The 14,939-nt window shown below is 50.5% G+C and overlaps 1 protein-coding gene across 1 annotated transcript; it reads left to right on the forward strand.

The window, feature by feature from the left end:
* Positions 1 to 2,849: 2,849 nt before the first annotated feature.
* On the forward strand, positions 2,850 to 6,881 carry TMEM121 (transmembrane protein 121). The gene has a single exon (XM_027896573.1). The coding sequence runs from the start codon at positions 3,477 to 3,479 to the stop codon at positions 4,413 to 4,415; it is 939 nt and encodes a 312-aa protein (XP_027752374.1). The 5' UTR covers positions 2,850 to 3,476; the 3' UTR covers positions 4,416 to 6,881.
* Positions 6,882 to 14,939: the final 8,058 nt, after the last annotated feature.

The following is a 14,939-nucleotide window of genomic DNA, read 5'->3' on the forward strand; positions in this document are numbered from 1 at the left end:
TATTTACAAGAATTTCTGCAGGAAGAAAGTTTTGTGATTACTTGTCTAAACAAATATTTGCCTCTGATGTGCTCTTGTGTCTCTCTGTTATGCTCATTGTCTTGTTTATCCAGCACAGTTTTCAAACACTTTCTGAATGTATTGTCAGATGCAGTAATTTAAAAGTTATGAATCAGGATTTCCTGGAGTAATGGTTGTTTCAAAACTACCTGCTTTTCTCTAACAGTCCTCTGAGAGTTTTACGTGCCCCCAACCTGGTAGGATGGTCCCACATCAATCAAATGGGCAAGGTCTGCTCCATGGATGGGCAGAGACGTATTTCCAGAGAGCACTGGGGCTGCAAGAGGTGGGGGAAACAGCTATTGCACAGCTGGCAATTAAGGAGGAGAGCCTGCACCACAGCAAGTGCTTAGAAACTGTTTGCAAAAGGCAAGGGAATTGCTTACCCTGGGTAATGTACGATTTAACCCAAGAGGAAGCAGCGCTCGAGCCCTCTGATTCAGCTCGGTCCTGCAATCCCCTTCCTCTGCTCCAAAAGGTCACGGCAACAAATGGACACATTTATCAAACCCATCCTAAGCTGCCGCGGGTCGTTCGGGAGTAGATGCGAGGGAAGAATTTGCCATTTGATCTCCTCACCACCGGTGGTTAAAGACTTGTTGGCTGCTGCTGTAAACACCGTGAATTAACAGCATTCAACGCCCTGGGTATTCACTGAGAGGCAGGAAGGGGTTTTGAGCCTGCTTTCATGTAGGCATGAGGAGAGCTTGGACTGGGAGCTGTGCCTTCCCCCAGCTTCCCAGAACACACGAGTAACGCACAGGGCAGAGGGCAGGATTTACAAGCAAGCTGCTTCCTAACCTTCCCGTGCTGTGCTGCAACCCATTGCCCTTTAAATAAATGCTGTCTTTTGAAGGCATAAATACTTGCAGGGTGAAAGAAAAAACCCACCATTCCCTCCTGAAAGACCTAATTTATCTGGAATTATCCATCCTTGGCTATAAATCCCCTGTAAAACTTGGCATGAGTCTCAAAGCAGTTACAGCAATGGCTGTATATTTTTATCTGAAAGCTCAAGAAAGAACAAACTGAAGCCCCAAACAGCAGCTACGAGATGTTGCAGAGAACTGGGCTGCTGAGAGCGGGGCTGCAGGGAATGCCTTGCCTGGGAAGCACCATGTAGCAGTATTCATGACTTCCCACATCACTTGAGGCTTCTTTCTGAGCAATTCTTGCTTGAGAAATTATTTTAATACACCAGTTTTCTCTGCTGGGCATGAGTAGGGCAGCAGAAGAGCAACTGAAGGTCCTGGCTGGGGCAGCATCTTGAAGTCCTGTGCTGTGACGTTTATTGAGCGCTGCATCCTCTCCTGCCACATCCCTTGGGAACAAGGGCACAGGTACACACTTCCCCGCTGTCCACCTACTCAGGCACACGGCAGGGCTGGCTCTGACTCATCTGGCTTCCCACTTTCTCTTCTTTGTTCTTTTTTTCTCCCTGAAGCAGGAGAGAATCCAGCTTTAATTTAAATGAGGCTCCATAAACATAAGCAGCTGCAAAGTAGGGCAGGTTTTTAATGGCTTACATCTCCTTGGGCTTGGCTTCTTCCCTTCTATCTTCAGTTCCACCTGAAAGATGAGAGCGCTCAGGTTTGCAAGTGTCCTTGCTAAGCTAGTGATGGGGAACAGGAACAGCACCACTGAGTGTCTCTGGCAGCTCCCAGGGCTCTCAACAGGTCCTGGTTCCCCTCCCATTAGAAGGGATGCTCCCGAGCCCCAGGGAATGTGCAGAGTTCAGGCTGGCACCTTAGCAGCCCTCCAAATCCAGGTCAGGACTCAGCCTAACACCAGCAGGCTGGGCAGGGAGTGCTCGCAGATGCAGCATTTCCACCAGTGGGTGTGGTGTGGAGGACTGGCAAGGCGCTGGTTGCATGAGAGATGAGGATCCATGGGAGTACACGACCACAGGGGCCAAGCCCCAGAGGATGAGTTGGGGTGCTCTGTACGAGGATCTGTGGGGTCACACACTTCCTGGGAGCTGCTGTGCACACAGGACTAGCTGTCACATGACTTGTGATGGGTGTCTCTGGTTGTGATCATGATCTATCTCCATTTAAGCAGTTTGATAGCACTCTTGAGTGCACTGGGATCTGTTCACTTCTGGGAGTGTGTTTCCTGCACAGAAAAGATTAACAAGTTAATTAGGCATGGCAAAAAGGAGCTGTGGCTGTGAGCCAGTCCAGAAAGCTGCTGGGACCTCATGCCACCACTGGGACAGCTTTGCTTCATCCCCCGTGTGCCAGCCCTAACCTTGCCTTTACTCGAGGAGAGATGTCCCCCACACCCTGTGAGCTGGCTCAGGAACTAGTAAAATACCATGGCCATAATTCAGCTGAACTGTCCTCAGGCTGGGACCTCTGCAGAGCACTTGAGTCTCTCTCTGCACTGCAGCTGAGACATGGCTGGGCTGGGATACCTGGAGCTGGGGTGCTGTGAGCCTGCCTGTCTCTGCTGGCATTGTGGTTTCGTGTGTCTCCTGCAGAGACAGCAGGAGCACCCAGGGCATGAGCTTGCCAAGGAGTTTTGGACAGAAAGCGCCTGTGTAAGGACAGCACGCTATGTTTCCATGCAGGACACCCTGTGCTGTGTTCATAGCCAATAAAAAGCTGTTCTGCATCGTCACACACAGGGCACAGTGGTGGATACCCCTGTGGTGGGATAGTACTTGGTGGGAGCCCGGTTCATGCCAAGTTGTGCTGGAAGCTGAGGGGGATGTCATCCTCACCATCCCATCCCACACACAGGGACCCTAACACTCATTCTCTATCTTTTCCAGGGATGGAGGGATGCATGTACAGCTCAGAGCAGCAGGAGCCCAGCACAGCCCTGCGGGGATAGGTGTGAAGGTGGTTCCTTGTGGCACAGTGGGACGCCCCCCAGGCCCTGGAGGAACGTGGAGTCTTGCTGGGAAGAAGGAGAGCTCCTCTCTGCCTGCTGCCCGTTCACCTACTGTGCTTCCAGGGATTTATACCAGGATTTGGAGCTTAGAGCCCTGGAAGTATATTAGTGCCATAGGATTGCTGGAGAGCCTGACAGCGATGGGGGATGCATTACAGAGGAGGGACATTCCTTCAGGAGGGCCTGCACGTCCGTGAGCCCTGGCTGCTGGTGGCGGAGGGTGCCTGGGGCTGGGCTGCTCACCCAGCCCTGGGCTGGGGGCAGAGCCGCGGTGCTTGCAGGGCACAGCCAGCGAAGGGCGAAGAGCTGGGGTAGGGCCTGCAGGGACAGCCCAGAGCTCTGGGAGACCAGGGCTGCCAGCAGAGCCAGTGCTGCTCCAGGCACCTCTTCCTGGGGTGGGGGTGGCGGACACGGCGACCCTCGGTCCCTGGGCTCACCGTGGATGTCCCTCGGTGCGCCGCCGGCAGGACCGCTCCCCTAGTGCTGGTGCGGAGGGACGGAGGGCTGCTCGTCTCACCATGGTGCTGCCACCCCCTGACAAGCGCCACGTCTGTCTGACCACCATCGTCATCATGACCAGCATGGCCTTCATGGACGCCTACCTGGTGGAGCAGAACCAGGGGCCCCGCAAGATCGGTGTGTGCATCATCGTGCTGGTGGGGGACATCTGCTTCCTCATCGTGCTGCGTTACGTGGCCGTGTGGGTGGGGGCCGAGGTGAAGACAGCCAAGCGGGGCTACGCCATGATCCTCTGGTTCCTCTACATCTTTGTGCTGGAGATCAAGCTGTATTTCATCTTTCAGAATTACAAAGCAGACAAGAAGAACCTGGAGACGGTGGCCAGGAAAGCCCTGACCCTACTGCTCTCCATCTGTGTGCCAGGGCTCTACCTGGTGCTGGTGGCCTTGGACAGCATGGAATACATACGGACCTTTCGGAAGAAAGAGGACTTGCGGGGCCGCCTCTTCTGGGTGGCCCTCGACCTGCTGGATATTTTGGACATACAGGCCAATCTGTGGGAGCCACAAAGGACTGGCCTGCCCATCTGGGCAGAGGGGCTCATGTTCTTCTACTGCTACATACTCCTCCTGATCCTGCCTTGCGTGTCCCTCAGTGAGATCAGCATGCAAGGGGAGCACATTGCCCCGCAAAAAATGATGCTCTACCCTGTCCTCAGCCTGGTCACCATTAACATCGTCACCATCTTCATCCGGGCCATCAACATGATCTTGTTCCAGGACAGCAGGGTCTCCACTATCTTTATTGGCAAGAACATCATCGCAATCGCCACCAAGGCGTGTACTTTCCTGGAGTACAAGCGGCAGGTGAAGGAGTTCCCCCAGAATGCCATTGCCCTGGAGCTCCAGCAGAACTCCCTCTCGCACAACCAGACCATCCACAGCACGCAGGGCATCCCTCATGAGCCATCGCCCACCAGCGAGATCCTTGACACATGAGGGACCCCCCCAGCCAAGCCTTGGTTCAGATAGCCCCGTGCTGAGCAGAGGAGGGATGTTGCTTCCTCGCTGCCTGGCGCGAGCGCGACCGACAAATCCCGGCAGGGAGGGCTCTTCTAGGCACAGAAACACCAACCGCGTTTTAATTGAGCTGTGGAGTGTCCTCTAGACGTCTTCATCTCAGGTATAACCCTAGGAGTCCTCCAGACAAACCAAATGTACTTGCAAACGACCTGAACCAGCTAACCCTCTTTCTCCCTCCTGCCACAGTCTCCCCTCCCGAGCAAAGACCGCTAAGGTTGCAATGTCCCTTTCTACTCCCCCAGCACCTCACCTTTACTCCAAGCCTGGATCGAAGATTTTGTTACTGGAGTCCTTTTTATGGAGTGGGGACAGGGGCATAGGGGTGTGGATAAGGGGGGAGGGGTGGGAGGGGAGGGTGGGACATTTGAAGCAGTAAACCCTGTGATTGTAGCTGTCTCTTATCTCCAATGGTTGTGTTTACAGTTTCCTATTTATATTGGCCCCGGGGGCTCCTGGGCTGCCCTGGGGGCCAGTGTCCTTGTGGAGGGCAAGAGCAGGAAGCCCTGCAGCGGGGAGCAGTGGGGGAGGCTGGCATGGCTCTCCTGCCCTGGGACGAGGGGGGCTGTACCTCCACACTGCACTACGCCAACTCTGATGGGAGCAATATTTGACAAGCTGAAGCTAATCTAATGCTGGTGTTTTATGTATTTCATTGACTCCGAACAACTCAGCACAATGTTTCTATTTTTAGAAGGGTCCCTCTCTGTCTCCCTGCCATCGTGAGCCTCCCTGCCTGCAGCAGCCGGTGCAGATGCTCCGGGCCCCCAGCACTGCTGCCGGCGGGAACAGGCACCTGGGAGGGCTTAGAAATAAGGATGGCGATGATGCATTTCACTCGGGCACTGAGTGTTTTTAAAGAGGGCTGCTTTCCACAGCTACTATATTTTTAAAATAAACATTTGGAAAAAAAAAAAAAATCCCCAAAAAGGAGCCTGGAAGGATGTGGTGCCCTGAGCAGGTGGCTGGGATTGGGGATGGCCGAGCTGGGGTCTCCCCAGCTGGCATGGGTGGTGCTGATGGGCTCAGCTGGCCATGAGCAGCAGGGTGGGAGGTGAGAGCCGAGCAGATAATAAAAGCCCCATGAGAGCAATGGTTTCTGGTGGTCTTTTTCCTGCCAGTGTGGGGAGGGATGGTAGTGGCTCCCATGCAATCCTAATCACTTGTCTCCTCCTCTGTTCGTCTCCCCTGGACCACCAAGTGCTGTTACAAGGTGCTGTGCCCTGAAGTCATTGAGCAGTGGATTCAAGAAGGAAATAAATAATTTTTCCAGCTGAAATGCTGCCCTGGGACTGGGTGCCTCGCAGTTGCCTGAGCCTGGTGGGAGGCACAAAGAGACAAGCAGAAAACTTGCATCTCAAACATGCCAAAGTGGGATATTTTTGCTTTTTCTAAACCAAACATTTCATATTGAGGAGATGGAATAAAATGCCTGGTGCTGTTTACATTTCTCTTCCACATTTTCTCTTGACTCTTCTCACTGAATTTGACCTAAATCCACAAATCATTTCTGTTTCCATCTTTTCAGCCCATCATGATCTGTCCAAGACATTTCAACCAGCCCTTATCCAGACTTCCAAATTTAGGACCAGACTATCATAGTCCTGCTTGGCCACCCTGTCACCCAGGGATGACTCTATGGTAATAAATCCATTGAGAAATAAAATTATATCTTTGCCAGTAATAGTGAGATTGCAATAGATTTAGCAACTGGAAAAGTTTCTTTCCCCTTTTCCTCAGAGAACACAAGAGGAAGAGGGCAGGTGATTTAAAAGGTATTAGCAGAAATTAATTAAATTGCTAAATTATTCTGGAATACCTATGGAATTACATATTACATCTCTACTGGTTCCATTAAAATACATGCGATTAGCATCAGTGCAATTAACTCCCTAGTATCTAATAGCATTCTGCTGCTCTTTAGGTCATTAATTTATGAGCTTCTGTTTTATAGCTCTTCCCCAGAACTGAGCAGAGGAAAACCTTCAGGAAAATCTCTGGCATAGTGCTGTGCAGCCCTTGGCTGGGATGTGCCAGCTCAGGCAGCACCCAGCGCCAGGCTGCACCCTGATACAGTGATATTTTATCCTGAGGATAAAATCAGTTATCTGGGGGGTTACTGTGACAGGTCGCTGTGTATGTTTTTGTTCTGGCTCACCCTGATAGCTAGCTCTGCATCCATGCCTTATACTGGAATAATATATTATTATATATTATTATAATACATTCCAATCACATTGGAATAATACGTTATTATGTATTATAATAATATATTCCAATATATTATTCCTTGAGCCTGATCTATTGCTAAGGTTGCTTGGGAGGATGTGTGACCGTGCCCCCTGAGTGGAGCCTGAGTGGAAAGGGAATAGTGTTTTATCCCCTTGTGCCACTAGAAGCAGGAGCTGGAGCAGAGGTCCTGGAGGTGATGCTCACCTGGGATGAGGTGCATGGCATCGTTCCCATAAAGGCACCTGAGCTCAGGGGTGCTCAAAGACCATGAGCTCTGTGGTGAGGTGGGGGAGAAGAGGCTTTTCTCATCTTCTGCTGTTCAGCGTCCCCAGGGGCTCTGTGCATCATGTTCTTACTCAGCAACACAACACTTCCTTTTCAAAGCCATCTTGGAAGGAAAAGTTACAAGCTGGCCCCTCCACAGCAGCTGCTGGAGGAAGGATGGGAAGCAGGAGAGAGGTGAGCTAGCTGGGAAAGGCAGCATGGAAATTGCCTGTGAGCAGGGGGGAGAGTCAGAGCAGCCAGAAAAGACCTTGGAGACATGGAGAGAGCACAGCAGTGGCAGCAGTGCAACTGTTCCCTGCCCAGTGTTTGCTGAGGGTGATGCCTCCTCCCTGAAATCCACCCCTGCCAGCAAAGACCTCTGGAAGCTGAGGGACCAGCAGGAGGGATGGCACGGTGGCTGGGCAGGGTGACTGGCTTCCAGCCTGGCTGGTTGTTAGGGGAAGGTGATATTTTGCCATGGGCAATGAGAACTAAAGGAAACAATTAAAACTAAATAGGCTGGAACCAAGCAATTTTCCAGCTTTCCGCTGGGAAGGTGTGTTGGCAAAGGAGCTCCTTTGTGAAAAGCGAAATCCTCCTGGCAAGCTATAGAATCCCACCTGCTGAAGCAAAAGCAGAAAAATAATAATGCAGAAGGGATGCAAATTCTCAGCCCTCAAGTAGAAAATCCAAGGGGGCAGCATCCCTTGCTACCATTCAAAAACAGCCTGAGGGCACAAGGGAGCCCTTGGTGAGGGGAGGCCAGCGGTGCTTTGGGGGCCCAAATGGTGCTGTCCTACCTTGTTCTGAGTCACTGGGTAGTGCTGAAGCTGCACCTCCTTCCAAGCCAAGTGACAACCCCTGAAGGAGCCAGGTCCACCCTGTAGCTTGCGGGGGACACCAAGCAGTGGCACCCTCTGAAGATTCAGAACTCAAGCCTCTCTGAGCCTTCCTGCTCTCAAAGGTCAGCAAATTTTCTCAGTCCTGCACAGCCACAGATGATCCCTGGGCAGCAGCAATGGGCTGCACTGTACCCATTCACGTCCCAATCACTGTGGTACTGCAAAATAGGAGCTCACATGTAAGTAGAGCAAAGCAAACCATGCAGGCTGTTGTGACACATCAAGCCCAGAAAAATCCATCTGGGTCCAGTCCCCCTGTCAAACATTTGGACAAGGAGGCAGCAATGGGCTTGTACTGCTGCAAGCCTGACACCATATGTGAGAAGAGCCTGGACCCAGCTCTTGTGTCCCAACAGCCTCATGGTATCTGTATTACCTCCTCACTGCCTCGGGCTGAATAACAAGATATTTTATCCTCCTGGGAGCTCACATCCAGCCTGCAGCAGCTCAAGCCCCTTGCTGCTGCACTGACCTATGTGATGGTCTGATCCACAAGCCAAGGTTGCCAAATCAGGCTCGAGCTATAGCTTTTCTTTCCCGGGGTCCTGGCAGCTCTCACATGCCCTGCTTTGTCCTCTGAAAGTCTGCTTTTGGCAGGTGAAAATATCTGATGCTGCAGCCCCGTGCAAGACTGGAGGAGGGTGGCAGGCACTGAGCCAAAAGCACCCTACAGTCCTGCAGCCAGATTCCCCACGTGGCCTGGCACTGGTGACTTTGCAGGGCTGGAAAGTGCGTGGGAGAGCTTTGGAGAAGAAATACACGAACTGGGGCGATGCAGTACAAGGATGGCCCTGCAAGGCTCTTTGCAGGGTAAGACTTTGCAAACCACACGTCAAGAGCAGGGTGCCTCGGGGCCAGGCTGCTCTCCCAGCCCAACATCTGCTACTGTTTCTTGAAGTGTAATTACCACTCCCACCCTGGAACTTCCCAGAGCCCAGGCTCCATTGAAGACCTGGGACACAGCTGCTGCTCATGGGTGCCGGGGGAGCAGTTAGGGAAGCAGTTAGAGGAGCAGTTAGGGGAGCATTTAGAGCCCAACCCCAGACAAATGCTCTCTGCGGGTACCGGAGAGCATCACCTCCTAAAGCAGCCCCAGGAAAGAGTGGGGGGCAGAGGCTGCCTTGGCTACAGGAATCCACAGCAAGGCACAGGGAAGTGCTGTCCCATGGGCAGTGGAGCAGGGGGATACTTTGTCTCCTACTCTGCACTGCTCTGCTTCCCCCCTCAAGCGCACTGTGTCTGCACAGCCCAGCTGCAGGAGCGCCACGCTGAAGGGATTGAGGCTGTCTGGCTGTGTTTCACTGGGCAGGGTGTAGAGGCTCTCCATCCCCCCTTGTGAAACCCATATGCTCTCCCCACGGGATGCTGTGCATCCTGGTGCCACCCGGTACAGCTCCATGCACTGTCACCTCAAACTGTATATAAATAAGTAATTTTTGTATCTTTCGTTCAGTCTGGGTTTATTTGTTGAGCAGAGAGAGACTGAACAGCAACTGCTTTCCTCCTGCCTGCCCCAGATTTGCTGCACTTTTTTAGTTCAGGCCAATGCTGCAATAGAAAACAAAGGGCAAGTGTCCAGAAGCACCCTGACAGCAATTCCCATCCTCCTAAATTCCTCCTGCCCAGGCTCTCTGGCAAAAGTTAAAGTTTCTCATCAATTACAATCCTAACTTTGAATGCCCTGGATTTTTCAGCTGTGTCTGGTTTTTAGGTCTGGCATCCTTAAAGGATAATATCCATTTAAGTTACTGATTTGGGCTTGCTCATTTAACTTCACCTTAATAAAGATTTTATGTGGTTTTGACATGTTCATGTCTCAAGTGTATTGACACTGCAGCCTGAAGAAGCGTTATGACCATAATGGCTCAAGAAGCATTAAAAAAACCTTGGCAAGGTGTATTGATTGCCCTCTTTTATAGCTGCTGGAAGACATAGACCAGTCATAGGAAAGAGCGAGTACTGTAGATTGTTTTTATGTGAGCTCCCCTGATGTTACAGCAAAAGGCATTTGCAAAAAAATTTCTGGCAAGTTCTTCATCAGGATGTGAAGAAGCAGCATTCCTCTTCCTGGGATGCTGTCAGGAGGGTGATTTTGCACATGGTCTGGAAGGGATGTCAAAGTGTAAATAAATAAATAAGAGATGAAAACGCCCAGGTCCTTCCCAGTGGTGTATGCAGAGGAAAAGCCCACCTGTCTCACTGGGGACTTGCTGTAACATGGGAAATGGTAAATAATCTGCTGAAATCCATCCTTACAGCTGTGGGTTTCCCACATGACTCTTCCCAGCTAATGTACCCCAATGTCTGTGCAAAACCACAAACACATTATGGGCATAGCACACTAAGTGCAACGGAGATGAAAATTAGTAGAATGATCCACTGGCAGAGTAGAAATGCGCCTGAGATGAGAGAGGAGCATAATTATTGCCTCATGGCATCTGTTTTTGCATACAGAGATGCACCCTAGAGGCCCCTGTGCAGCCACCTGCCCAGCTGCTAAAGGGGGGAAGATGTTTTTTTCAAGAGACATTTTACTGATTGCAATCCATTTCCTCCAACACAAGCAAGGGTGCCTTCTGTTCAAAGAAGCCATGCACTGAGGAGGAAAACCAGCTGCAGTAAGCCAAGCAGCCTCTCTGTGTGGCTTACATGGTATTTTGCTGGGTGATGCCAGTGAGGGCTCTGACCTCTCTGCACCAGCTCAGCATGCAGGTGGAGTTAGTTTGGCTTTTGGGTAGGGCAGAGGGAAGGACCAAGAAGCTTCCCTGTGTCCCAAGAACCAAGTCAACAAGACCCATTGTAACGAGGTTCCTGGAGCAGACTGAGGTCCAAGGAAGGATCTTCCTTCTCTACCCTTGAAGCATAATGAGGCAGAAGAGATATTGCCTCACCAAATCAACAGTTCATGCCATAAGGCCAGCAGAAGCAAGGTCTCCAGGGTGCTATAGCCACAAATCCATTTCCTAGTGCGTTGCTATAGGTGAGTGATCACTCTTGCCTTGCTCCCCAGGGCTCCCCTGCTTCTTCAAATACGCCTTTGCAAGCCATTGCCCATAGGACCTTGCGCTGCCACCAGGCACATTCTCCTGCACCCCAGGTGGGCCATGCTAGCAGGCATTTAATAACCCAGCAAGCTCTGCCCATGAAGCCTGCTCTGTCCAGCAGAATAAATACCTTGGGCAGAAAAAGGCACTGTTTCCTTTTTCTTCACTGGTGCCAGGGAGAACTTAGTATTCAAAAACTGTTTTCAGATGTTTCACTTCACAGCTGGTGAATGAACTCAGAGAACTCAATAAACCTCTTTGTAAGACATTATCTCTCATTAATCTCTTCAGTGAGGCTGGCACCTGGAATTGCATAAATCTTTACCTGCACATAGGAGGAGATAGGGGAATGGGCCATAGCCAGAAAGCTTGTTATACTGGGAGAGTCCCAAATGCTAAATAAAGGGGAAATCCTCATAACATTTTCCTCCCGATCTCCTTCTGGCAGGAGGACATCCACATTTGGAGGAGATGGCTCCTTGGTGGAAGGGTTTTTAGCAGGAGAAAGGGCAGCACAGGGGCCTCCAGCAGTCTGCAGGTGACTTGGGGAACATCTTTCTCATCAGGCATCTCAGGAAATGTCAAAACTTTATATGCTGCTGCCTGCTCAGGAGCAAACTGCTCCACAAGGACTGCCAGCTTGCAGATCCCTGCCTCATCCCGTCTCGCTGCTTTGGAGAGTGCGTGGTTTCCATCTCATCCTTCTCTGCAGCAATAAGCTGGGCTAGGTGTGCTGGAGCACACCACGCACCTCCAGCACATAAAATCACAATCCTACGTGCCTCACAGCTACCAAACCCATCTCCTCAAGGCAGGACAGCTCTGGAAAACAGTTTGTTTGGAAGGGAGAAAGATGATTTAGCAAGTCTCGAACAGCCTGCTGTAGGAATAGCATCCAAAGATTTCTCCCTTGCAGGGGATTTTGAAGTATATTTCGGCATCCTTTTTTTGGTACAACAGATGGCAGGGAGACATGGTGGCCTGGAATATTAATGCTTCCTCCGGCATCCATTTCCTCAGAGCAACTGGCATCTTCATGCTCTTGGTGAGCATCATGCATCCTCATCTTCTCTGTCAGGGCCATGCTCTTCCCAGGTCAGCTAGGAATAAAATGTGTGGCTCTATCCGCAGTGACCCCCTTGGAGATGGAGGACTTTGCATCAGGAAAGCTACAGGGCAAACACTGGGGCTGGTAAAGGATGTGCTTGTGGCAGACGTACCACACACTTTGCCCAAATGGGAAATTAGGGAAAAAATAAAAATGCACTGAAGCAAATCTGTTCTGTGACCATAACCACCAGATTGTGCTGGAAACGGTGTTCAACCTGTATTTTAAGAGTCATCTTTTATTGGTGCCTAATATCCCATGACCACTGTCCAGTGAGGAGCAGTTAAGCATTTCCTTTGATAAAATGTATGCCTTCAAGCAAAAACTGGGCAAAAGGATCTTCCCCCACGATGTTAAGACATGATTTTGTGCTACAGAAATAAGTGTGTCATAAAAATCTCTCTGATCCCATGTAATGGCTGCCCTCTCCTCATTCCCGGCAATTCACAGCACGGAGCCCAACTCCCTGCCTGTTGGAGCTGGGAAACATCGCATGACTCAACTTCCCAGCTCACTGAGTTAATCCTGCCATGGTCCTTCAGGCATCCCCACCTGACAGGCTGTGGTAAAGGACTGTGAGCCTTTCAGAAAGGATAAAACTATACAGCTCAAAAGTTTAATAATATGAGCCCCGGCAAAAAAGATAAATTTAATGGTGACCACTTGGGAATCGCTGTCTGAACTGTAATATTTGACGAGGCTGCTGAATAATACACCAGTCTTTCTCAGACCCAGGTAGGACTGTAAAAGTCAGTGGGAGGGAGATCGGCGTTTCAGCCTTCTCCAGCTCTGTGTAGGAAGGAGCTGGCACCGTGCTCCCATGAGTCTCACACGTCGCCAACACAACGCTGTCAACAGGCCAGGTGTTTTCTGCTGGGAAGGCAGTGCCATCAGTCTGGTGGTACCCTGCAGCCTGTGCCATCCCTGCTTTGGGCTGCTGGGAATTCTGAGCATCCTGGCTGGCTCTGCCTGGCACGCTCCTCTCTCTTCTACCTCACACCTCTTTCCAGGGGCCGTGCCTGATGGAACCATTTCTTCCTTTATTTATTTTTCCTAAAAGTAGTACTATTAAGTGCAAAGAACACAAGTTCTGGGGGGCTCAGGACTTAAAAGGTGGTTTTTGCTCATAGCAGCTGTGCCTGTGCCATCCAAACACACACTCCTCGATTTTTTTTTGTATTAACAAGAGTAGCAGGATGTTCAGGGCACATGGATTTGCCAGGGAAGGGATGTGCTTTGATGGATGGCTGGCACTGCTCATCTTCCATGGGTTCATATGGGATGCTGGAAAGGTTGGCAATGCCCACAGTCATCTAAAATCTGAAGCCTTGTGGAAACATCACCAGAGGTGCTTTGGATGCCCTGGCTGCAGCAGGTCTCCTTGCTTCCAAACCAAACCTTTCCAAGGGGCATAGCCTGGCCATTTGCTTTTGTCAGGATCAAGCTTACAACAGGTTTCTACTTCTTTCTCTTTTTCCCAACCACCCCACTGAACACCACTCAATGGCCCATATCAGATTTCCAGTCTGTCCTTGGAAGAAATCCTTCCCTTGCCCTGCTTTAGGCTTGCCATGGTGACAATTTAATCCCTCCTTTTGTGGGTTGAGCAGCTTGCCATACCCATCTCCTTCAGCCCCAGCCCTTGCAGACACATGCCCAGGAGCAGCACAGCCCCAGGAGGGGTGGAATGCAATCCAGCACAGTTCTCAGGAGCATGGGAGCAAGTCTGGCATTTAATGTGCTGTAGCACCAAGAAGGATTTAGCAAAGGATCTGCCTGTAATTGTCAGTGCCTAAAGGACAATTAAATATGTCCTTTAACTGGTTTCTGAAGGACTTGTACTATGTTAATGAGTATCTCAGGAAAGAAAAGCTCTCTGTGAAGCATTGGCTTTGAGATCCAAAAGCAATCTTATAAATACACAATATCAAGTTTGATTGACACGGCAAATACCCATAAATTGTGCTGATTGACACTAATTAATCTGACAGCCTTTAATTGCTCCTGATCATGTCCTACATCACTCTGATTTAATAAATTAATCCAATGCAAAAAAATCAGTGCAGGGGGGTGGTTTGAGATCTCAGCTGGGGGAACTTCACAATCACTGCCTTCGTTCACAGAGCACGGACACATCAAAGGGGACAAAGGGACATCAAGAAGCAGGGGAGGGTAGGCAGACAAAAAGACTTACAGCTTGTTAGAACAAACCCCTTCTGATCAAGGTAGGTTTTCTTTAGAGCAACCAAAATCCTAGAAGAAGGGGAGAGCAAGGTGAGACCAAGCCTTAGTCCTGGGGACAGCCCAGCAGGGGCTCCATCCCACACTCACACACAGCCTGTGTGGCTCAGCTCGAGTGTCCTCCCTTTTCTCTCTTCTTTCCCTCCCTGTCACTCTTGGTTTCACTCCAGCCAGATGTAGCAAGGTGGTCAGTGACCAGCAGGGCAGGAGAGTGGGGGGCAGAAGTGGACCAGGAGATGAACAGCAATGCTGAAGAACAGCCTTGGTCAGGAAAGAAGGGATGAAAAAGTTCCAATGGATCAGTCCCTGAGGAGAACCGCTCATCAGCTCTTTGCAAAGTCAAGGACATCTTGGTCATGAGGAGGTTCGTCACCTCTTCCCTGCCCTCCTTTTGATGCCTAGAAGCCAGAGCTGAGGAGTTATGTGAAAAACACAGTTCCCATGGCAGCCAGCAGCAAGTCCTAGACCAATAAAAGCCAGGATATGGTCATATTCTATTAGTTTGATAATATCATTTGTAAGTTGACTTAGAACTGTGCCCCATCTAATTAAAAGGGAGCTGCTTGCAAAAAGCACAAGAGCAGAAAAAGGCAGAGAGGATCGTTGCCACGAGCCCCATGCCTGTGCAGCTGTCTTTTTGGTGAATGGCTTT

The sequence above is a fragment of the Empidonax traillii genome, unplaced genomic scaffold (genome assembly GCF_003031625.1).
Source record: "Empidonax traillii isolate 1590-97213 ecotype Southwest subspecies unplaced genomic scaffold, ASM303162v1 scaffold502:size815047, whole genome shotgun sequence".
NCBI lineage: Eukaryota > Metazoa > Chordata > Aves > Passeriformes > Tyrannidae > Empidonax > Empidonax traillii.

Excerpts from the sequence above, each read along its gene's own strand:
- TMEM121 (XM_027896573.1), top strand. The coding sequence starts at position 3,477 with ATGGTGCTGCCACCCCCTGACAAGCGCCACGTCTGTCTGACCACCATC.